Here is a 25,070-nt window from a genome sequence, read left to right as displayed (position 1 = left end):
TCAGTGAAAGCAGTTTTCACCGCTGTAAACACAGCTGAATCTTAATCTTAATCCTATAAATACCAACCTGTAACCAGACCATCGCAAAATGCTATAATTCTGCATTCTTATTGAAAGATTCAGCTTAAGAGTATAATTTATAATTAATGCTAAAAATATAGAGAAAAAAATTTAAATAATGGCGAATTTGATTTTGAAAAACGCCTTTGGAATGTCTTTGCTGTAAACGCTGTTCCAAAACTGAATATGAAAATTCGAGGTATCAAAGTATCTAAGTGATTATTGATTAATGATTATGCGATGATAACTAATTGTTTGGTTAAACTTTTTTTTGGGAGTAAGTACGTACATAGCTATATGAATTTAAACACATTAAAGATTTTATTGGTTTTAAAAGTGTGGGCTTAAATACTGATAATGGTCGGTACTTTACAGGCAAATGTAAATACAATTATATAGGACAGCATACGAAAAAAAATCGTCAATTACACTAGTTTACAAGGTTTTATATCCAAAGACAAAAATAGTTGAATCTAAAGGATTTGGGTTCGGGAAATTCAAATCTGAAAGCAGAAAAAATCCATCACGTCAGGTTTTTGAGATATTTATATAAACATACCCTGTATTTATTTTCTTTTATACAACTCTTGTAATTTTTTTATTTTTAAATATATATGAACATATAGTTCTTTGAGCAAATTTGTATCATTTTAAAGGATCATTTACGTAAATAAATAACATGAGTCAATTTTTCAAGCTAGATTGTCATCAATGTTTTATTTAAAATTTTTCAAGTATTGATTTTAGAATAATTGGTTGCTTTTGATTTTTCTACGGGAAGTGATAATAAAAATGTGAGGTTGCCCTGACAAAGATCTTTTAAAATGATACAAATTTGCTCAAAGAAGTATAGGTTTATCTTTAAAAATAAAGAAGTTACAGGGGTTGTATCAAATAAAAGCAACACCCAGTATATATTATAAACAGTATGACTGAAAATTAAAAATGATTAACACTTTCTTTTATTGGCAGTACTGTCAGTTTCCCTTATAATAGACCAACAGTAACACATTTTCGTCCCAAAAACCTTGATACCTTCTTTTTAAGCATATTTGAACAGGTCTTCCAGCTTTAGGTACTATAATTTTACCACAAACGTAAGAAAACTGATTTGCACCTACTTTGCACGATCTCGAAGACATTTTTATGCGACAATGGTGCATTAACATGAATCAGTTTAACACTAACAAGAAGGTAAAAGCAAAGTTCATTATTTTGGATTTATGAAAAAACCTGACGTGATAGAGATTATCCGTTTTTGGATTTGTTATCAGTAAGTAATTTAGAAGTAGAAAATATTTTTTTTATTTTTGGATACGAAAAAAAGTTTAAATTTGTAAACTAGTGTTATTATTAACATTTTTAATTAATGCAACAGAAACACTTTTTTCGCATATGTGTTGGAACAAGTTATTCGACTAACAGCAGTGACATCCTAAGCAATACAAAAAAAGAAATATGTATAAAACCTTCGAACTTTGACGTTCCATCTTTATGTACAGAATTATAATTTTCTAATGGATAGTAATGAGAAGCTTATTGTCATAGTTAAAAGTAATTTCTGAACAAGTTTTTTGTCGATTATGAAATCTAATAACTTCGGCTTTTTTTTAAATTAAGAAATAAAGAATTTAAGCTAAAGCAGTTCTCAATTTTTTCAAGTGCTACATATATTACTTTTATCCTTTAGGAGCATATTGGACTTGTTAGAGAATATAATTGTCGTATCATCGGTATACATGGTTATTTTTGCCTCAGATGCATTTTCCAAGTCATTAGTATACAAGATGTATAAGACAGGACCCATAATTGAGCCCTGCGGGACGCCAATATATAATATAGTTACGAATACAGACCAGCAGCTTTTTGGCTTTCTCAATGGGAGTACAACATATTTGTAGGTTTATATCATCGGTCTTGAAATACGGTGTTCTCGCTTCATTTTTTGCCCATTGATAAGTCGTTTTTCTCTTATTGTAAGGCGAGCTTTCCTCGAATTACCCTTGCATTGAAATTTAAGGTACTTGTCCACACTTGGAACAAAGTGTAAGTCTAGCACCATGGTAATACCATGAGCTAGAATACCAACATTAGCACAAACAATCAATTTTCAGAAAAGATCAAGGCATTGTTCTTGAAGCTATAGATGAACTTAAACTTAATGAACAATGAGTATGTGGGGGTTGTAGGTAATATAGTCTCATCGAAAAATATCTCATTCGCAACACGGATGTCAAATAATAAAGTGTGCATTTATTTAGCTGACAAAAATCTTGTCGAAGAGTTTCACGATATACGACTCAAATTACTGATAAACCCATCAACGTTCACAAATCTTAAGTATCTTGTACAATTGAATGAAATCTAAATACTAATTCTTCGATTATCGAATGACAACTGAATCAACGAAAACTGCCTCTAATGTTAATTTAGATGATTCAAACCCTTTACATCTATCAGCTGATTCAGTTGACATAGACTCAAAGACTCAGGAAAAAAACGACAACCTGGGATTCAACTGGGAGTCTAATCCCTACCTCCGAACTTTTGCCTCCGGTAAAAGTTATGCTTACTTGATAATACTGATTTTCAAAGCCACTGAAAAGCCTGACTTTTTAGGGTTGGTCAATGGATTTACTTAGACTTAGCAATGTTAACAAATAATATAAAAACAGATGTAGAAAGGTGCATAAAAAGTTGAAAAAGCACCTTGCAGCACTTATGAACAAGGATAGCCAATAGCGAATACGATCATGATCTTGCAAAAGATACTTAATTTCAATCGATGAATTTGCTGTTTTAATTACTCGAACTTTTTTTTTTGAATTTATGTTTGTATAAATCTTAAATTTAAACAATAATTTTTAATTTCAATTTCCTGTTTGGTCAACCACTTAACAAATCACCGTTGTTGCAAGTACCAGCACTACGAAACGCTGAAACTCTTAAGTGGAGTGCCGCGGAAGTCGGTTTCTTAGAGACAACGTCGAAAATGTAAAATATACAAGTGTTTTTTGTAGGAAAAACATGAGAAAACTGAGAATTTGCAAATTTAGGGACCTTGTATAAACCAGTTTAAGTGTTATTTAATTTTTTGCACGTAAGACAAGATGACTAAAAAATTTTGTGCAAAATTTTAAACCTCTACTCCAGCTGTGAATTCTTAAATAGGACCATTTTTTCCGTAAAACTGTATATCGAAATGAGTTTCTTCAATAGTTCGTAACAATAAATGCGCAGACCACTGGGATACCTATATAATAGTGCTACATGTAACTAATATAGTAGTTATGTAGTTGATTATATACTGCGTCTACATATTTCGTTATCCGATTATATTGGTGATCAATACGAGGACTGTATGATAACTACCCGTGTTTGAGGACTGTGGGTACCACTGACCCAAAATTTGTATGCCATGGTCTAGTGCCATCTTTCAAACGAGGCTGGTCAAAATTTCAGTCAAATTTGTCAAGTAGTTTTGTTATATCACTTATTGAAACTTGACAATTTTGTGTTTTTTGCAAAAATGGAAAAAGAGCAGTATAGATCTGTGATTCGATTTCTCTTTTTGGATGGGAAAACGTGTGAAGAAATCAAAATCAAGTTGCAGGCAATTTATAAGGACCAAGCACCTTCGATGACTACCATCAGATACTGGTTCAACGAATTCAAACGTGGCAGAACATCTGTTTTGGATGAAGAACGCCCAGGTCGTCCGATTAAAGTAACTACTGAGGAAATGGTCAACAAAATCCACGATATTGTCTTAGCAGACCGTCGGGTGAAGATCAGAGAGATTGCTGAGATTGCAAACATCTCAACCGAACGTGTGCACAACATTCTTCAAGAAAAACTGGGTATGAGAAAGCTATCGGCACAATGGGTGCCGCGTTTGCTCACAGTGGAGCAAAAACGGAATTGCGTTACAACTTCGGAACATTGCTTGAATATGTTTAAGCACAATTCGAAGGAGTTTCGAAGGCGTTACGTGAGTGTTGACGAAACGTGGATACACCACCAACTCCAGAGACCAAAGAACAGTCAAAACAAGGGACTCTACCCGGCGAACGTGCTCCAAAGAAAGCGAAAACGGTTTTTTCGGCCGGAAAAGTTATGGCTACTGTTTTTTGGGATTCGCATGGCATCATTTTCATAGACTATTTGGAAAATGGCAAAACAATCACAGGGCAGTACTATGCTAGCCTATTGAGCCGATTTGATGCTGAATTAAAGATAAAACGGCCCCATTTGTCGAAAAAAAAGTCGTGTTTCACCATGATAACGCACCGGCTCACACGTCTGCAATTGCCACGGCAAAACTGGTTGAATTACGCTATGAATTACTGCTGCATCCTCCCTATTCGCCAGATTTAGCACCCTGTGACTTTTATCTATCTCCAAATCTAAAAAAATGGCTTGGAGGAAGGCGGTTTACTTCAAACGGCGAAGTAATCAATGAAACAGAGGCTTATTTTGCAGAGTTTGATAAATCATTTTTTTTGAATGGGTTAAAAAAGTTAGAATATCGCTGGTCGAGGTGTATAGAGTTGAAAGGAGACTAGGTTGAGAAATAAATATACAGAATTAAAAAAAAAATGCTTTCTCTTTCTTAAAACGGGTACTTATCAAACAGTCCTCGTACATAACTATATTTTTAGCGTTATACAAGTTACAAATATCACTATTCGTATTTTATCTTTGTTAATAAATTAGTTTTTCTTTGTTACAATTCCGTATAATCTGAATTGCTTTCGTCAAACTTGTACCTGCTTGCCTACATAAAAAAAGAATTTACAAAACATGAGCTGTTAATGTGTGCAATTTAGTAACAAATTAGTTTTGTTTGTTACAATTAGGTACTTAAATGTTGAATTCACACATGTATAAAAATTAAATAAACTATTAATTTGCATTTTAGTAACAAAATTAAAAACAGTAGAATAAGATTGAGACGTTTTGAACAAACACAAAAAAGTTGACTAAATTTGATAAATTCAACGTTTATATTACTAGGTAAAACCATATTCAATGTTAGAGTACATATTTGAATATTTGTATTGTATAAAGTAAAAAAAACATAAATACACGTGGTTGACATTTTTTATAACTTTCTCAGACGTACCACTTGAACTTGAAAAAGGTACAATTTTGGTAACATTTGTATGAGTACCTGACTAAATATGTATTTATTAAGTAGACTCTGTTGATGACATCGTTTCGGGTTTTTTAAGCAAATTTCGGATGTAATACTGACATTAATATTTAATTCTAACTACATATTTACAAATATACAATAAATAAATTTCCATCGTACAATGAAAAGTCTTAAAAATTATTTTACAAAAATTGTACTATACACTCAAAGCTCATATGATGACATTACTAGGAGCGTCCCTGGGTTTTATATCTGACAACGTGGTCATAGTCGTGCTCGTTCTACTAACTCTGTTTCTCGTTCGTTGTTTTCTCTCCTTACTATGAAGTAAACTAAGAGTGTAGAGAGCACCACAAATTCCTAGAAATGCCCCTGCTAGAACGTCCCACCAGTGATGTCTCCTGTCAGTTATTCGTGACAGTGAACATAAAAGACTCCACGTAAGGCACACGGCAATTAGGAACGGTTTCGTCAAAGTGCCTACAGATTTTGTAGGTATACGAATTTGGACTAAATACTAAAAACAAAAAACGTCATAAAATGTTATTATCACACAATGAATTTACTTACTGAACAATAAAGGGCGATAAATAAAGAAACCGAGGTGTGTCCAGAAGGAAACGATCTAGTAATATCGGTTCTAAAAAAATTACTTAAACCCGTGTTCGTACAGTTGTAATCGAACACCAAAGTTCCTTGTGTACAGTTCCTATTCGCATCTGGGTCACAAGAATCCAAGAAGTGTGGTCTTGGTTCTCCCATTACAACTTTAATGACTTCCGTTATCAGCAGAACTAAAGTTGCTCCTATTAGACACTCTTTGTAATAATTCCACACAGTTCCTACACACACTTTTTTCAAGGAATTTTCTTTTAACATTTCCACTAGTGTTATTATTAAAATAGGTCCAAAATAAGCAGTTATTAACAAAGTTGTCATCGTAACTGTGTCTCCTCGAAAGGGGTGAGATATCTTCGGATCTTTACATATGAAACCCTGTTTGGTGTTGGGAATGACGCCAAATTCGATTAACCCTATCAGTAATCCAACTGTAACAAAATTTTAAAATTAGTTTTGAGACATTGTGGACTGTTAGAAAATTATGGCCGGGTTTCGTCAAATGTAGCACTTACTGAATAAAAGTTTGTAGCGATTACGCATCTTTTTTTAGATGTCAGCCACCGTTTATGTGACCTAAGTGGAAGGAAAATAGAAATTACAATAGGTTTACTAAAGGGGAAGCAAAAATACTACCAAAATGATCTAAAACATGAAAACAAAGATGGATGTGTACTTCAGATAAAACAACGGATGAAAAATAAACAAGGAAGCGGATTTGTTGCTACTTGAATTTGAATAAATAATGAGCCCTGACAGGAGTCTCTTATTATGTTATTACAAATACAAAAATGAAATGAAAAAAGATACGATTGACGTAGGCTTGAAACAGTATTGTTAGACAAAAATGTGTATATTTATAAACGCATGTTACTTTGTTTGTGAACCAAAATCAGAAGTCCAAAAAACAGCAAAAAACATGTAAGGCAAAACGTGTCTACAAATATTTTTTTTTTATAAAAAACGTTTTGCCTGGTAATTTACAAAGTAACAATACTGGAATAGAAGAGTTTACAGTGCTTATGTATCTGAGATTTTATACACATTTATTGTTTTTAATTTCATTTAAAAAAGTAATTTATCGATTATTCGCAATTTTTTCAGTAAGTTAAAATATATATGCATTGTGCAAGTGCATAATAGTGATACGTAACGGGTTTGATGTGTGATATGTGATTGCATTAGCAATTGCATTGTTACAATACTATTGACTTACCTGTTACTATTATGAAGATATCAACCAAAATTGGTATACGCAGGCGCGCTCGCAATTTTCCCAATTTCGATCTTTTGTGGAGTTCGCTGCTTTTATCGAGACCTATTTTATTTTGAATAACCACTTCGCCTAAACCTCCTTCAGGGGGCGTAGTCACCATCATGATTTTGTTATCCTGGAAAGAAAAAAATGCTAAAGTTATGTCGTTCTACAACATGATTTTCAGATAGAAAGTGTATAATTATGAATTCAGTTAAAAACAATAAATCACAACATATCATCAATAATAAATAATGAAATTTTACAACACTCTTTAGTGATTCGCTACAACAAATATTTAAGCGGAAATGTGTAATATCATCTGTACACGTAAGATTATCGAGTGTTGTCACTACCGTTTTAAAATAACAATTTCTAATATACGCTTGTTTAGGTAGAATATCTATAAATGGCTATCATATCTAGTAATCTCTAGAAATTCAAATTTGGTTACATCTACTATCCATCATAAATTAATATGATACGTTAAGTTGACACTAAACTTCGATTATAATTCCAGTTTTGACGAAGTGACAAATTTCAACGCCCACTTTTACCACTGTCGATTTTGGTGGTTGTGCAACCAAAATCTATAAAGCGATGTCAGTTTTCATGGTATAAATGTCACAAGTTAAAATAAGTATTTCTGTTTAATAAGACCTATATTTGCTAAATTAATATTTGTCCTTGTATCAAGTTATAAAATGTTTTTAGCAAACATTTTATATATTAAAATGAATATAATTATCTCATTAAAAAGTTGATAAAAACGAAATATGAAATAAACTATTGTTAAAAAAATACTCGCTGACATATACGAGGTTTGTTAGATATACATCAGTGGCGAGGAATTTTTTGTGCACATAACTACAGATTTCTATAGTTAATATTGAGATTTTTAATTAGATGCCCATAGTTTGAAGACTTGGTTCAGCCTTTTGACTTTCGTTCAAATACTGTATGCATATCAAATCACTTAATGGAAAGTTCAAAATTTCAAAATCTGCCTCATAGAAATAATTTGGATTCAGTGTGACGTAGTACATGGAAGCAATATTTGTAAATAAAAATTTTATTCCATCGGAATAGATAAAAGATAGATTGTTTCATAAGTACCTACGTCATTTCATTTCGAATAAAAGCGGAAATATCGACTACATATACTTTCGTGAGTAATATTTTTGCTTTTTAAATAGGCGAGTGAACTTGAAATATGTAGATTAGATTTCAATACACAAATATGTAATCTAACGTTAAAGCACGTTTAATTTTTTTTTAATAGTTGTTGGTCGTGACATTTTAACAATTTACTTAATTACGACGTTTACAGAAACCTGCTCAAAGGCGACTGAACGATTAAATTTACAAAGAAAAAATAATGATGTTTATTGTTTTTCCTGATTTACGTATAGACAATAGTGTTCCATTATTCTAGACGTTTTTATTGTAAACTTTGTAGTGATTTCCAATATCAATAAACTTTACTAAAATATAAAAATATACATACACTTACAAGAAAGTATGCCGGCCGAAGCATAACCGATGATATTGTATTGATATATGTAAGTTTTATTTCCCTTTTCTTTTTAAGAAATTTGTGAAAAAGTACTTTACTGTAATTTACTGTTTTTAATAATATACGTCAATCACTAACTCACTACGTTTAGTCACGCAACGCTCATGCCAACTGAATGAACTAATTTACCTAAACATTTTATATACGGAAAATATATCTAATCGAAAAATAAACAAATACCACCATATCTGCAAGGTATACCAAAAATTATAGATCATAGGAGTTAAGGCGTAATTTTGTTCATAACACATGCAATTTATGACCTTTGTGAAGCCGGAAGTAACTTGAATTTGGGGTTCCCAGAACACTTTTTTTATACACGCGTTCAATATTATAAACAGAGTGATCTGTTCACCACTTCCAAAAACTTGTTGGCGTCATCTCAAAATTACTCATTTGAAATGTTCAGAATAGTATACATGACTATAGTTACTTCATGTACTACTTTGTTGGTTCTACTGTAGAAGTTTCAATATACAATGCAGTTGCAAAGTCAAGCTACCCCAACTTCGGAACCAGCTTTCTTTGAAATTTAAAACCTATTGTAGCAAATTTTCAATGGTACGGGGGATTATGTGAGCCCTGTGAGAGCTGTTATTGTTTAAATGAGGCAGTACAACAAAGATTTTCCTTGAGAGAGCCTAAAAGGAGCAACTATTATTCTTATCACCACAGGCTTCGAGCCTAACGTAATAAGTTTAGAAAAATTGGCCTTATAATTTTTTAAACAATCTTTGTACTACAAAAAATAAATTAACATAATTCATTTCATCCTGTCAATTCTTTCTTTAAATGAGCTCCGATAAAAGCCGGTGATTTGGCCACAACAACTCCAGCGTTAGTCAGAGCTTCTATTTTTTCTTTAGCCCCGCCCTTTCCTCCAGATATGATAGCTCCTGCATGTCCCATTCTTCGCCCTGGTGGAGCTGAAAGCCCAGCTATGTAGCCAACTACAGGTTTTCTTGTGGGTCCACTGTTATGTTTTTTCAAATAATCAGCAGCTTCTTCTTCTGCTGCTCCTCCAATTTCTCCTATCAGTATTATACCTTTCGTTTCAGGATCATTGAGAAAAATGTCCAGACAATCAATAAAGTTTGTTCCATTGTAAGGGTCACCACCCATACCAACAACTAACGTTTGTCCTAATCCAAGTTGTGTTGTTTGCTGTACTGCCTCGTAAGTGAGAGTACCAGAACGTGAAACTATTCCTACCATACCCCTTTTGTGAATCGTACCTGGCATGATTCCAACTTTACAAAGTTCAGGTGCAATGATTCCCGGACAGTTCGGGCCTACTAGGCGTGATTTGTCTTGACGTTTCAGTTGGTAGCAAAATTTGACCATATCATGTTGAGGTATTCCCTCAGTGATGCAAACTATTAACGGAATTTGTGCCTCAAGGGCTTCAAACAAGGCTTTAGTTGCAGCAAATGGAGGCACAAATATCACTGAAATGTCTGGTTTTAATGCAGCTGCCGCTTCTTTAACGGTGTTGAATACTGGTAATCCCAAATGTTTTTGACCACCTTTTTTTGGAGTAACCCCACCTACTAAGTTGGTTCCGTATTCTTTTGCAAGTTTGCAGTGGAAAGTAGCTTGTTTTCCAGTAAAGCCTTGACAAATAAGGGTACTCTTTTTGGTTATTTTAAGATTTTTTCTTGTCGATTCGTAACTGGCAGATCTTGACCACACCCGTAGAGTTGATATCAGGACTTTGGATACTTTGGCTCGTTGCATGTTTTCGTTGTTTATATCACTCTGATAGACAAATCTGAGTGCCAAACAGTATCGAACTAAAGTGACAGAACGTGAGCACAGCCGTCTCGGATAGTATTGAAAAATGTTGATCATAGTTTGGCAAAGTTTTGAACCAAGTGTTAACATCTTCGAAAGTCTGCATTTATCTATATTATTTTGAACTTTGTAAATGTACATTCAATTTTTGTTTTAACTCACCATGTCACAAATTTTCACATATTCACTATTTTTGAATTTGAAAGTACAGTTGGAACAGTATTTTGAGGTGGTGATAATTAATAAAATTTACAATGACAGTGTACCTATGTCAAGGTTCTAACTTAAGACCGTTGCTATTTAAAATTTGTACTAATGATTTAGAGTAAAGTCTGAATGAATGTAAAAATTCTTAAAATGATTGCATTGCTTTACAAAATAATGTGAATAACTTGTTTAACTGGTGCAATATAAATAAATTAAAAGTAATTAAGTACAAATATCCGGTTTTGTGGTTTAATCATAAAGTTAATAACGTATCGTTCATTTACAATGTAAATGACGTTCGTAATCTATATTATGTATATTCGTGTTCAAGCGATGAAAATGCTGAGTTATTTTGGGTTGCTCAATGTATGGTACCCCATTGTGTCAGACTTTCCCAGAGTCCCGTGCCTTTGATAAAACCCAGTATACAACTTATAGGTGCGTCCCGAATATCATGTGATTCCAAAGTTGGAAGTCTATGTATTATTATACTGCATCAACACGAAAAGTGGTGTTATGAATTTGACTTCTCCCCCACCCTTGTCAACGAATAGTGTAGGTTATCAGACACAAATTTCTGACATCATCCCCAACTTAATAAATAGTGGTTTTTTGTTGTATTTCACTGGCACGCTTCTCTTAAACAGCACCGGTTTATCTTTAGCGGTATTAGTTTAAGATGCTTTTTGTTTACAAGAAAGGAAATCAAAGCCACAAAACCACTATTTTCGTTGGTACACTATACACAGAACACAAAATGTGCCCGATAATAAGCGGCATTATTACTTTTAAAGAAACTTATTTGCTGTTGTTTCAAGTTCATTAAATTAATACTTGGAAAACATTATTATAAAAATGATATTGCTTGTTCTTTTTTACAATGCTTTTTAACAATGTGCCATTTAAAAATTAGAAACTGTCACAACAACAATGTTCATCTATAATATAGTAAAGATTTAGATAAATTATCAACAAGGAGAATATTAAGAACAGGCAACAGGAATATTGTAGCTATCTGAGAACAATAACACCGAAAGACGAAACCGAGTTACTAGATAGAAATATTGTAGAAGTGAAGGCAACGCGTAATTTCCCATTTGTTAATATATTCAGGATGTTTCAAAAAGTGCTTGTCTGAACGGATTTTTTTATCAATTATCGCAGAAATGGTTCTTTTGGTCACGTACTTCTCCATGGTGCTTTAATAACAGAATTTATTTTGAGCCTTACGCACAGGGAATAATAAAAAAGTTCGTACAAAAAAACTTTACAAATTATCACAAAAATGACATAATGAACATTGAGTTAATAATTATTATATATATTAAAAATCAAAAAATTAACAGTAATGACAAACTATTAACGGAATATAAAGATTCGTCCCAAATTTTGCAAAATTACAGTGTTTGATCAATTGATCATTGTACAATTTTTACAAAAACAGTTTCAGATCTATGTTTTCAAACTACAGGCAGAAATCAACAAAATTGTAAAAAGTTAACGCAATCTGTAATTTTATAAAAGTGAAAGGGTTTCAAGAAATTTAATATTTTTTATCTCTTTTCTTTATAATTAAGTCCCTATATCCTCTTAAATCGGCTCAATTGGTCGAACAACGTTGTAAACAAATGTTATATACATGCATAACTTTTATTACGGTTTTTTTAAACATCTTCAGAATCAGTAAAGAAAAAAATACTTACAAGTACTTGTCGCTTAAAATCACAATCACTAACTAAATGGCATGCTGTGTTACCTTATTAATACTCTCCTCAGATTCCATGTTTATTAATTAAAGCCTTCTCAAATAGTGAGTAACCAAAAAATCGCATGATAATGATCCACGTAATTAAATTTAACACTATCTCTGTGCGCAAAGACCAATAAATATTTACACTTTGTTTTAAGGCAAACCAGCCCGCCAGATTTCAAGGATCAATTAATTTAATCTTTACCAGGGTAGTACTCTGAGTACTTCTGAGGGGAACCACTGTGAGCTCTTTTGCACCTCGTTTTAACCGCAGTGTTCGTATTCCTGTCGGTGCAAACAGTGAGGCTGAAAAATTTGTTAGTGCCCCTCTGCGTGTAAATGTAGTGTATGAGGATATGAAAATTAAACACAATCAGTAGCAGTACTAATAAACTTGCCACGACTGAATGAATTATGCGCATGTAGGATAAGCGACAAACCCTTACGAAATTATTGAATCAAAAACAAATATTTAAATATAATACGAAATGAATATGGCTCTTACGAAATGTGTTGAGGTCCTCTTTTGGAATTTGAAAATATGAAAATATGTTAGAAGCCCAACATCTCTCATTTTGTATATTATATGGTTATTAAACGAAGTCGTAAACACTACTAATTTATTATCTACTCCACATCCTCCATTTACTGGCGACGGCGACGTCTGCTGCCGGAAGGAAATACAAAATGCGTAAAGAGAACACTCGCTGGAAAAACAGAAACACACTCATTCGGGTAATGTTGAAACAGTCATAACAAATATAATTTAAGATCATTGAAACTGAAATCAAATCTCTGCCTCGCTCATCAAACATGAAATACAAATGTTTTATCAACACACAACTCAGGACAGATGTTAATATTTTTTATATAGCAACATATTATAACATGATTATTATTTTATAAACACACAAAAACAAACATCAAACATGTGTTTATGGCATATAATTATAGTTAGTGGCGGTTGCTCCAGACGGCTATTTCAGAAGGATTACCTACATAAAGGAAGCACACTAACAACATAAAATAATAAATGCAGAGGTGGATGTTAATATAATTTTATAAATATCTTCGTAATATTTAATATCGATGACCCCGTAATGCAAGGTGCATGAACTATTTAAAAAATTAATGAAGCGTTTTAGTCATCATTTTAAATTGGATCATAAGGCAATGAACTCGACTAAATATGACTTTTTTTTGTACGAATAAACTAATATAAAACGTCCTATTAAAGTATCACATATACAAAATTCCAGTTTAAATAACACGGTTTCTGAAGAAATTTATCGCACATTTAATTTTTTTCGTGTCTGCAGTATAATGTCACGCAACGCAACTGTACTCTATGATTTTAGTCTCAAAAAACTTTCGCAATAAGATTTTACTTCTTGAGCGTAAGCTAAGGAGTATTGTAATAGTGTCCACCCGGTGAATGGCGTATGTTACTTGATATTTCATGACCTCTAGAGTGTGAAAACATAGGTCTTCCGTTTCGGTCTGTCTGTCGTCTGTGTCGATTTTTATTAGGCAGATAATCTTTCAAATTACCGGACTGATTATTGCCGAACTTTGTCTAATCATTTCCATCAACAATTTGATGATATCACGTCCAATTTTTGCATGGTAAATAATATTTAGATTTTATAAAATAACATACCCCTATACTTGTGGTTCAAGGTTTTTCCCTTAGGTGTTCAAGTAGTTTTCAAAACAAATTAAATATGAAATTAATTAATTAAATAAATATATAGTACAATAAATATATATATATACTGTACCACAAACAATGGAAAAGCATGCGAAATTCGCAATAATTAGTTTATCTCTACTTAAAAAAATATATGTTTAGAAATGCATCTTATTGTCAAGTTATTTTGCTCTTGAAAAATTACATCAAGCAAACAAAAATAATTTGCTCCGACTTGAGTTTGTTCAACTGTTAATTTGATATTTTGAATCAATATTTAACGACGCGACACAAGTAATCAAATTAACAGCTGAACAAATTTAGGTCTCAGTAAAATATTCTCTTGATGTATTTTCACCCAATACCATTCCGAAATTTGCATCCATTATTTAGAATCTACACATAGTAGATAAGTTTTCGTAAGAAAGATGTAACATTATTATTAATATTATAACCATAATTTTCATGGGTTATTTTTACTTTTCAAACGTAAACTAAGGAAATATTGTAATAGGGTCCAATCCGATGACGTTTTATGACCTCTAGGGTACGGAAAAATAAGTCTTCTATCAGAGAGATAATCTCCAAAACTATCGTCTAATTGTTGTTAAATTTTATATGTATGTTAAGAATATGGTAAAACGTTAGCCAAAATTTATCTAATCATCTTCACCAAGCCTTTAATGACTACCTAAAATTTTTCATATAAATACCCTTGGTTTATCAAGTTTTTCCCCTTGGCATCGCGATTGTCACAAAAAAATCCAAATTGAATAACAACCTTTTGTACTAATATAAATGGACGGCTTACCAAAGTTAAATATATTTTTTGGCTTATAGGGATTATTATTATCCCACGTTTTATCATTTTTCGAAGAAGCAGGATTTGTTGTACTGTGCTTCAGAAGCGAGGGAAGTTCTGTCGAAGTAACCTTAGATCATTTTTTGTAGTTTGATAATAACTATTTTAGAAAATCTAATGCTGTTGGTTAAGCAGCCAATGACGCTAATTGGTCATCGTAAACCACAAACATAAACTGTGTTTTTTCCTAGTAGTATGTTTATTAATAAGTAATAAGAAGCGATGGCTTTAAGATTCAAAGATTAATTATTTATAATTTTCTACTGTGGACCGAAGCATTGCTTTCAGCAAAGTTTTACTCGGTTGAGGTTTTTGCTAAAAAATAATTGGAGCTTAAACAAAGTATATAATATGAATATAATATGCGCAAATTAAGAATGTTCACAATAAAATAAAGTGATATACGGTATAGGTTAAATTAGACACAGGTTTACACTTGAAATATGAAGGAAAAATTGAAATTATTCCTTTTTTATCAAACACAATAAAATTATATGATCTGGAAATAAATTTAGGCTCATCAGATACCACATGATCGAGAAAAACTATTCGAGCAGGCCACTACTCATTTTTAAAACAATGATGCTGGCATTGCAGCTATTTGACTCTTTATTTGACAGTTATTTGACCGTAACTGTCAACCTGAACAAGGAATGCATTGGTTTTGCCAACATGATTATTTTAAAAATAAATTGCACAGCCTACTAGATGATTTTTTTCATTATATGGTATGTGAGGTTACAATCATAAGTTTTAACCATTACAAATTCTTAAAAAAATTTTCAAATTTTGGAATTTCTTTCAAGTAATAGATTCGATTTCTATGCAGTTCAATAAACCAAAAAACAGGGAATAGAAACGTGTTTTACGTCAAAGATAAAAAACGAGTCTGTAAATATGTAATTCGGTTGTATTTACTAATTAGAAGAATACGAATAACTGCAACAATATACAATTGTCTTCATAATGAAACAAAATTGATGGTTTTAAATAGTAATCTAGAAGATCTAAAAATCTTCTGAACTTATTTTCTGAATTGCAATGTCATATTATGTCATTACCTCAGTCCAACATGTTATCAATTTAATCTAAAGCTTATGTAAACAGAAAGTTCTGTGTCAGTATTATTATGCATAATACCCTTGATGAAGAAAAAAAGATATTTTTTTAATTTTAACGAATGTAGGAGTAAGTACATAATAATTAACGTTATCAACGTTACTTCGATAAAATTGAATACTTTCCAAGGTTTAACGAAATGGCTTACCCCTGTTAGTTACTTATTGCTGACACTTTGAAAACAATTAAAGTTGCAACAGTTATTTCCAGTAATTTCTTTTTTTATAAACGTACGTTATACTTCAAGTGTTGTGACTAATACTAACCATGTTCCTGAAATTCTTTTATAGTCAAGGTTGATGGATGAGAAACTAATGCGGCTATTAAAATTCAAATTTCTGAATGTTAGTAATCATCACCTGAACCATAAGAAACTTAATTAGTAGCTATTTCCGTAAACGTTTTCCTTAAATATTCTGAAAGTGTTATCAAATTATTAGTATCAAATATTTATTTACAAATATGAAGGAATATGAGCATTATTACGATTTTTTAAACTCACTGCATTTAATGAATATAATATAGTGTGGTAGTTCCGGATGACAAATTAAAGCGTCATTAAATCTGTTATATTAAAAAATCCTACCAAGTTATTAGCGATAAATTTTTATTGTTAAAAAACAATTTGTATTTATGATCACAATTTATTTAAAAAATCAGTGTATTGCTAAACTTATTTTTTGTTTTAGAAGTAGTGATAATAAAAATACATGTCGAGGACAGTTAAATATAATTTATGTTTAAAAACATTTCAATAATTATTTATAAAATTAGCATGTGGGTATATCTATATATAAAAATATTTTTTTCACTAATTAATCTGTTACCAATTATAAAATGCAGTGAGTTATTTAATACCTAAAATATGGAGAGTATTTTTTTCCTCTCTAAATAAAATCTACGTGCTAAATTTTTTAATGATAAATGTTACGTTATGATAAGGTCTGAAAATATTTACAAAGGGGTCGTTAGTATGTCACAAATTACCTATTTATTCTTATACAAATACTTAATATTTGACTTATACAATTTTTAAACATGTCAACAATATGGTCTGTAGATAAGAGACATACTCACGTAGCACATATCGCCTCGGATGGAGTAAATTTCTTTTGGATTATAGACATTATTCATATTTACACTAAAATATTTCAGCCAAACACTAGAAAAGTTGTTTGCACCAACAACAGAAGCCAACCACGTGTTACTCAATTCAGCAAGCAACTAACAGGTAATACGGTACGAGGCAGACATTCCACGGATGACTGAGTGTTGAGCCATCCAGGTAGAATGTGGCCATTCATAATAAGAAGAACCGAAGCAGATCTCGTTTTTGTTTCTGTGAAATCAACCGCAACACTAGCGACCAGCACCTTCAGACCTCAATTGAACCCTACCCATTACTTTAAATTAAGTATTTAAGTGCTTTCTTCTGCGTTGACTCTTCTCTGTCCTGCATTAAATGTAACTCAAACTTCATCACATGCAGACTAAAAAACATTGACGAATTGTGACAACAAAACATATGGCCCGACGTAAATGCAACCTAAACTCATTTTTTAGTTACAATTTCAATTTTTTTTCCTTTGCAATTGCAGTTTAGTGGAAATCTACTGTTTTGGCGGTTGAGGTTTACTTTCCCAAGCTCGACAGTCGTAACCGCATTTCAAAACCATTATCGACAATATTTTATATGATAAGAATATTAATAATACTAAGCGATGATTTTCCGCATTTTTATATTGTGAAAAAATGGGAAGTCCGTGAAGTGGAAGGTAAGGGTTGGGAAAACAATAGTTATTATTCTCGTTGTAGCGTGAGATTAATGACGTGAATGATGCGTCATCAAATCGTGAGTCATTATGATAATGAGCAGGTTTCGCCGATTGCAGTGAATAATAACTAGTTAGTTAATACAAAATAAATTTTACTCGTAAGATTTCTTTTAGAAAAGTTTGTTACTAATTCGTAGAACAAACAGCGCAATAAAACAAGTAAATATTAATTAAGTAACCTGAATTGTAATGGTTGGTACTGGGTTTTTGAGATAATTATGTAATGAGACTAATGAGGACATTTAGAGCTTGTTTTCAAGTGAAAAAGGATTATCTCACTATTCTCACCTTAAAATTTTGGCCTCTATCTCCCAAAAAATATTCTATTTATTTGCTTTTTTTTATCCGTACACCGTTTTAATATTTACTTAAAAATGAGTAAACACCAATAAAAAACAAACTTTGAGGTGGGATTTTTGGCTTTAAATGCATCGACACGCTTATTCGTATTTCATATTATGGCTGTTGTTACTTGCAATAAATTTAAAAATATTATAATATTATTCATCAAAGATAAAGTTAATACGCACGATAATAATAATTCTTACTCATATGTATAAATATAAAGAATTAAAATCCATTGTTAATATTCGTCAACTGTTGGAAAATTTTGCGCATGTACCTATTTCTGAATTATGTTTTTAATTATACAGTTGAAAGATTTATTAAATTTTATAATAAATAAATTGTTTCACGCTTTGATTTTTGACTGTTATTAATTAAAACTCGAGGTGGAAGTAAGTTTTTATGTCTTCTAAGAAATTGTAATATAATTTATTCGTCTAGACACTTATAGTAAACTGTATTATTTCTGCTGAACTTCGATGAATCATTAGTTACTTTTACTTCGAGTTATAGGGAAAAGCGACTCTTATTTAATAGTAATTTATGAGTGAAAGTATTCTTTATTTGTTATTAAAACTAGACAGCGGCCGCCAGCGACAGAGAATTTTGGACCAATGGAAATCTTGTGAAAAATTGCAATTTTGAGAGAAAATATTTCCCTATGTTAACAAAGACAAACAACTTTTATGTAGAATAAATATTTATTTTTTGTATTTATATTTTCAGTTATCGTTCTCTCTCTAACTTTAGATATAACGGGTGATACAATACAGGGCCTAAATTAATGTGCACTTCTACACATTTTGTGCAGTTCAAAAATGTATTTGTGCAGCTGGAAATTGCAATTTGTGCAGTAACTTTTTCAAATTATTAATATTTTTACTTCCCGAGCGTTACTAGTAAAGTGGTCGTCAAATTATACCGAATGCTGCTTGGGGCGCTGTCATTGAAGTGATTAGGATGGTTGTAATTTTTATAACTCTCCAATGTTTGGGCACAGCATACCTCTTATTTAAGTACTAACTGAATGGTACGCGGCATTCGGCCCAAATTTATGGCATCTATAAACTGTGGTTAGGGGTTTATTGAGCGCTTGAGGCGTTCAGCTTATTGTGACAGCTACTATACTACCATTGACGCCTGTTCATCCCTTCACCGAAAAGAATCGAAGAAATTTTATGATTTTGTTTGTCAAGTTGGAACCTCAAGAAACCCCAGACGTTCTGTTTTCGATCTGTCACGTACCTGTTTAACAATAACACTTGTCTCAGTGATTTCGAAAAAGTGCACAAGAAAAATTTATCAGTCGTACTTGCGGAGTCGTACTGCCTTCACAACTGTTATCACTTTGGTTTTTTCTTGCATTGGTAATGCGTTGTGACTAATTTTCTTTTGTGCTATGACAAGTATTATTTACGCAATTGGCGTCATCACAGATTTTTTATTGATCAAATTAAGAACGTGTTACCCCATTTTCTCAAAAATATGAGAATACGTAAGTCTTTATTTAATAATGACAAAATCAGAATTATAATAATAAAATTCAGAACATTTTGTTCGATTGTCTGTTTTGGGAAGACAACACACAAACTTTTGTGATGTACCTTTAAATAGTGACATATATATTAATAGTAGATATAGAGGACAGAAGGGGGATTAAAGGCGATTGTGCAGTTGTCCAGTTGGAAATTTTCGTTAATTTAGGTACTGGGTACAAAAGCTTTTAGATGAGATATATTAATACCTTGAATGTCTGCAAATGAGGTTATGACCCTCCCTCATCACCGCTGCGCGGAGTCTAGTCCCTGGAGTCTATTGCACATGTTTGGCGCGTGCAGTCGGTGGTCCTTGCGTTCAAACTTTTGTAAATCACGCCAAATTATTCGATGATGCAATTTTAATCAAAGCCATAAAAATATTTCCATGACCCAGTCTAATCTACAAACCTTTTGATTACCCTTGCTGGAATACCTCAGGTCAAATTGTTTTGTTCGTAGTTTCAGCACATTTTATGATAAAAAAAGTTTTTGGAATAGGTGTAGCTGCCGTACATTGTACAAAACCCTAAATTAGAATATGGTAGTATGATATGGGATCCATATTATGATATTCATATTGCGTCGCTCGAACGAATACAGAGAAAATTTTGTAAGAGATTATATTACATTAAACATGGTGTGTACCCAGTTAGATCATATCCTAATGATATTCTCTTAAAAGAATTTAATCTTTGTACACTAAAGGCTAGAAGAACGTTTGGTAATATTTATTTTCTTTTCAAGCTAATTCATGGTATCATTGTAAACACCAAACTTCTCAACGATATCCATTTTCTAGTCCCGCGTCTAAATAGTCGACATCATGTAACATTTTCAATAGATACATGCAGAACAAACCAACATTATTATGCACCGTTAAATAATATATGCCGCTGTTACAATGTTGTAGCATCTGTCCTAGATATATTCCAATATAACGTAACGACATTTAGACGAAATTGTAAAAAACTTATATTGTGTTAATTAGAATTATATGTACTTATTCATGTTGTATCATAGAATATTTCCTGTTTGTATTTTTCTTTTTTCTTTTCTCTTTTTATAATACTTGTAGTCGATTTTAGTAGGCATGTTATAATCATAATTATAATACTACAAAGCATTTATCCTGTTAGACTGTCTGTCTGTTGGATAATAAATACATTTATTTATTTATTTATTTAAAACCCTTTGTGATAACTACAAGTTTTAAATAAATTAACTTTGCAAAATCATTTATAGTTGAAGAGATATATTTTCGGTGCTTTAAAAAATTTAAAGTTGAAAAAAAAATAAACATGATACAAATGGATAGGACTGCTGAATAGAGGAAAGTGTGATAGTTACAAACCACGATTACGTAATTAAGATTAGGTAGTTGATAAGGTAAAACAAGAGAAACAGTAAGGAAAAATCTCAATGATACTTGCATTTTACGGCTTTTATTTATTTTGTTAACTCTCCTGTTGGCTCATTATGTTTCTTTTTACAGTTTTTAAACATAATTTCATCCACCCCCGAATTTCCATTGAGTCATGTTTTATCCTTTTTAGTTTAGTTTTGAAAAATCAACAATTTTTTTACTGAATCGTAAAATCTAATTCTGGGTGACTGAAGAGACAAATGGAAGTGTGGCCATTTTACGTAAAATATTACATTTATATGTGTCAGAAGTGAAAAACATATTATTCACCAATATAGAACACCTAAACCCATATTCTTCTGAAATATTCAATATTTTTTGACCATCTTTTGCAAATTTGCTCATGAAAAGAATGAAAAGTAGAGAATCCGTTCTTTCATGGTGTTAGGGGGATTACTTGCCTATTTCATACCACACGTCGGCTAGATATAATATTCTTTGATATGTGATTCCAAGCTATTTTTTGGTTCTTCAAAATAAATTAAAGTTTGTGGAACTAAAACGGTTGGAAAAAGAGAACATTTACGTCAAGTAAAACCGATAATTCATCATCTTGCAAAACAATTTCCTTTGTGTGATTAATGCACTTTATTAAATATTTTGTTACAAAACGTCATTTCTTAACGTATAAGTTATTGAATTCGTTGAAAACTTTGAAATGTTTAGGTGTATCAGTTGCAACAAAACAACAAAAAATCTAACCACAAATTTAACAGTAGGTATTTCGTGTAAATGTAATGCAGTAAAACCGGTCGTGGGCCCCAATAATATCCGATGAGTAAAAAAAGCTGCGTGTTCTTTCAGCGTTGACAACAGGCTACATATTTTAAATGAAAATAAAGAATTGCCGCGAATATCAGTCATAAAAGCGTCCTTTCCATACAATAGGCTTATAAATATCAAACAGAAAAAATAACAATGGCTCGAACCCTAATTAGGATTATCACACTTCGGAACTTTGTTCGGCCGCTCCCTTCAGTCCTGGTTCAGGTGGCACTATAGTGTTTCTAAAAATATGTATTTGGAAACAAAGTTAATCACTTTATGAATGCCATTAGTCTTTGGTAAGCCCCAATTGGGCAGCTCATTAAAGTACACGATTATCTGGTCGATTAAGGTTGATTTCTAGGTTCGTATTTATATAGTTCCTAGAAAATTATTAAGTCTGATAATAGTACGCCTGTAAAACATACCCTAAACAATTGTGTGAAGTGTAGACTTGTGACCTGCGGCACTGGGTTGTGAAACATTTAGGGTAAGGTTATTTATGTCCTATTGTGAAAGCAATAAAAGTGATTAACTTTGTTTACAAATATTTCTATACACACCTCTTCAAATTCGGGAGTTAGACAGTTGATCCAGTCACTCTCACTCCACGGTTGTTTAAATAATTAATTTTAATACTTGTTTTGAACTTTTTGTATATAAAGCGCACCAAATCAAAATCGTTCTCGTTTATATTGTAAAGTAATTCAAGAGTTTTTAATAAAAACGATGGTTGTCTCTTTCTTATAAACGCAAGAGAAATTTTTCTCCACAATGGGATGCACTACACTTGTTACATAAATATTTGCTTTAATTTTTCGTTGTTAACTTGAGTGATTTGCTAAAGAACTGTATGTCATTCGGACGTACTATGTCCATTTTACTTAATTTCTAAAGTTCCGTCAATATTTAGCCGTGGCAAGCTATTACACTTATACAAGCTATTATACTTACTATTAATTAATGCAATAACCTTAATTAAACAGAATAATATACTAGTAATAAAAAAATATTGTCAAGATAAGAAAATTACCAACTCTAAATTTTCGAGAGTTTTGAAATATTTAATAAATAGGAGAGTAATAGTAAAAATGGGACGCGTACACTTAGGGTAAAAAGTATTGTTGACTCTTCAAACACAAGAATATTAAATTCTATAAACGTTAATAGTGATGTTATACCATTTCACTAATTTTTTCGTTCTAAAATTACAATAATTCTTTTTCTCTGTATGGGTAGTTCTAGAACTATTTTATCCAGCTGTTCGTTTATCGTCGTAGCTGGTAAAATGCAACTAAATTTTGTCTGATGTCCTCTACTAATAATTTGTTGTCGTCACCTCAATATTTTACCAAGTAAATCCTGTATAAAATGTGTAAAGTTAATATAGTTAATTAGCCGATATTTATACAAATAAAAAATTTTATAAAATCCTTCTGATTCTTATCATGGTTTGTTATCCTGAATTATAACCTTCGGGTTTTTATCATGGCCTTCTATCCTGGATTATTACCCAAATATTTAATTACATACACACTGACAGATTGTCGTTCTATTTGTAATATTTAAGTGGTAGGATAGGTAATGAGTAATGTCTGATAAGAAAAATAAACACTTTTATTGAAGTTCTATAATAAAAATAAACATACTTAAAAAAAAACTATAAACCATTTAGACTGAACAAAAAAACTAAATTCTTAGTTCTTGATACTCCTCATCAGTCTTGAAACCTCTTAATTTCTCAAGAGATAAAATTAGAAATAAATTCTTAAAAAGAAAACAACACAAAGCAGGTCCCTTTATTTTTGTTCAGGATTTGAATTTTCCTCTTCGGAATTTGACACATATTGTATAATAAACTCTTCAAATTCCTCACCTTCGTCCTCGTTGTAACTGTCATGATTTTCGTTTACAATAATTTTTGGTTTCGTTAAATTATTATCCACTTCATCTATCTAGTACTGCTAAATTATATTTAACTGAAACCAATTTTTTCGTTCTGTCAACTGTGAGTTTATCCCTTTGTTTTTTGTTTTAACATTAGAGAAGGTGCTCCAATTTTTCTCGCAAGGGGCTGCAGTTGATGGTAAGTAATTATTCCTTTGATTTTGGATTTATAAGTTGAGCAACCAATTCTGCATGATGAAACATAAAGATTTTACGACGATTTATTGCAGCTTGAATTGTCCTTTGGTCTTGCTCACCCAGAAATTGCATGTTTTTTAAAATGTTACGTTGCATTGTTTCAATTTTTGTATGGGCATATGATAAATTCGGTTTGTCTCCCTCAATTTCTGTTATTAGATTAGAAGGACTTTTAATAAGCTTATAGATGTTTTCCACTGTAGGACAGAATTGTTCAAAATCAAGAATACTTTTCCTTATATCGCTTTCAATTTATTGTTGAAATTTCTTGGGTAACTGCAGCCAGTTGCATAGCTGGTTTAGATAATAAAAATTACTTTAAAGATTGGGCAATTGAATCCCAACGAGTATCAAATGGAAGGTGAAGGGGACAATCTCTTCCGTATTGTTCTTGTTGAATTCTCATATGTAACACCACGAGTAGTCCAAGTTATGTCGATTATTTTTCAAACTGTCACGAATGTCAATTGTGCTTGCAAATGAATCCACGAGTGCGTTAGCAGGAGTCCTATATTTGTGATTTAACAATATATAGTTTACGAAATACCCTATAAAATTTTATTGACAATAACGAGGCGGGCAGTAGTACAATGGTAAGAAATATTTATAGTTCAGACTAGTTCAACCCGAATTTGTCGGAGAACATTTAGCAGGTAGTTGTACTCGTAAAATAATGCTCATTTTCGTTCGTGAGTAACGATGGTCACTGTTTGGACCTGGATTATTCTGCTTTATAACATCTGCGGATTACCGCCACGCGACAGCTTTAAGTTGTAAATATCTTTTGCTATTGAACTACTGTCCGTCTCGTTATTGTCAATAAAATTTTATAGGATACAACGATATTTCGTAAACTATCCTATATTTTTATTGATAATTAGGCGAGTTATCGAATAGTGTGCCAAGGAAATAATATAGTGGTTTTACGAC

General features: G+C 31.8%; 2 protein-coding genes across 8 annotated transcripts; both read right to left on the bottom strand.

Annotated features, from left to right (window-relative positions):
- Window positions 1-5,307: 5,307 nt before the first annotated feature.
- Window positions 5,308-17,448, bottom strand: LOC135134061 (putative phosphatidate phosphatase). 7 transcript variants are annotated; one of them, XM_064062651.1, is made up of 4 exons: window positions 17,167-17,448; window positions 7,053-7,227; window positions 5,789-6,267; window positions 5,308-5,735 (listed from the first exon to the last, which is right to left on the bottom strand). In XM_064062651.1, the coding sequence occupies exons 1-4, from the start codon at window positions 17,221-17,223 to the stop codon at window positions 5,430-5,432; spliced, it is 1,017 nt and encodes a 338-aa protein (XP_063918721.1). In that variant the 5' UTR covers window positions 17,224-17,448; the 3' UTR covers window positions 5,308-5,429. The 7 variants fall into 7 exon arrangements, with proteins under 7 accessions (XP_063918721.1, XP_063918720.1, XP_063918723.1 ...); XM_064062650.1 differs by lacking the exon at window positions 17,167-17,448 and adding an exon at window positions 12,924-13,018; XM_064062653.1 differs by lacking the exon at window positions 17,167-17,448 and adding an exon at window positions 12,425-12,518.
- LOC135134060 (succinate--CoA ligase [ADP/GDP-forming] subunit alpha, mitochondrial-like) lies at window positions 8,604-11,487 on the bottom strand. The gene has a single exon (XM_064062649.1). The coding sequence runs from the start codon at window positions 10,600-10,602 to the stop codon at window positions 9,436-9,438; it is 1,167 nt and encodes a 388-aa protein (XP_063918719.1). The 5' UTR covers window positions 10,603-11,487; the 3' UTR covers window positions 8,604-9,435.
- Window positions 17,449-25,070: the final 7,622 nt, after the last annotated feature.

Source organism: Zophobas morio, unplaced genomic scaffold (genome assembly GCF_036711695.1).
Source record: "Zophobas morio isolate AGI-343-1 ecotype UQ-CSIRO unplaced genomic scaffold, CSIRO_AGI_Zmor_V1 ptg000023l, whole genome shotgun sequence".
Classification (NCBI taxonomy): Eukaryota; Metazoa; Arthropoda; class Insecta; order Coleoptera; family Tenebrionidae; genus Zophobas; species Zophobas morio.
This window is presented reverse-complemented; position numbering and strand designations above follow the sequence as displayed.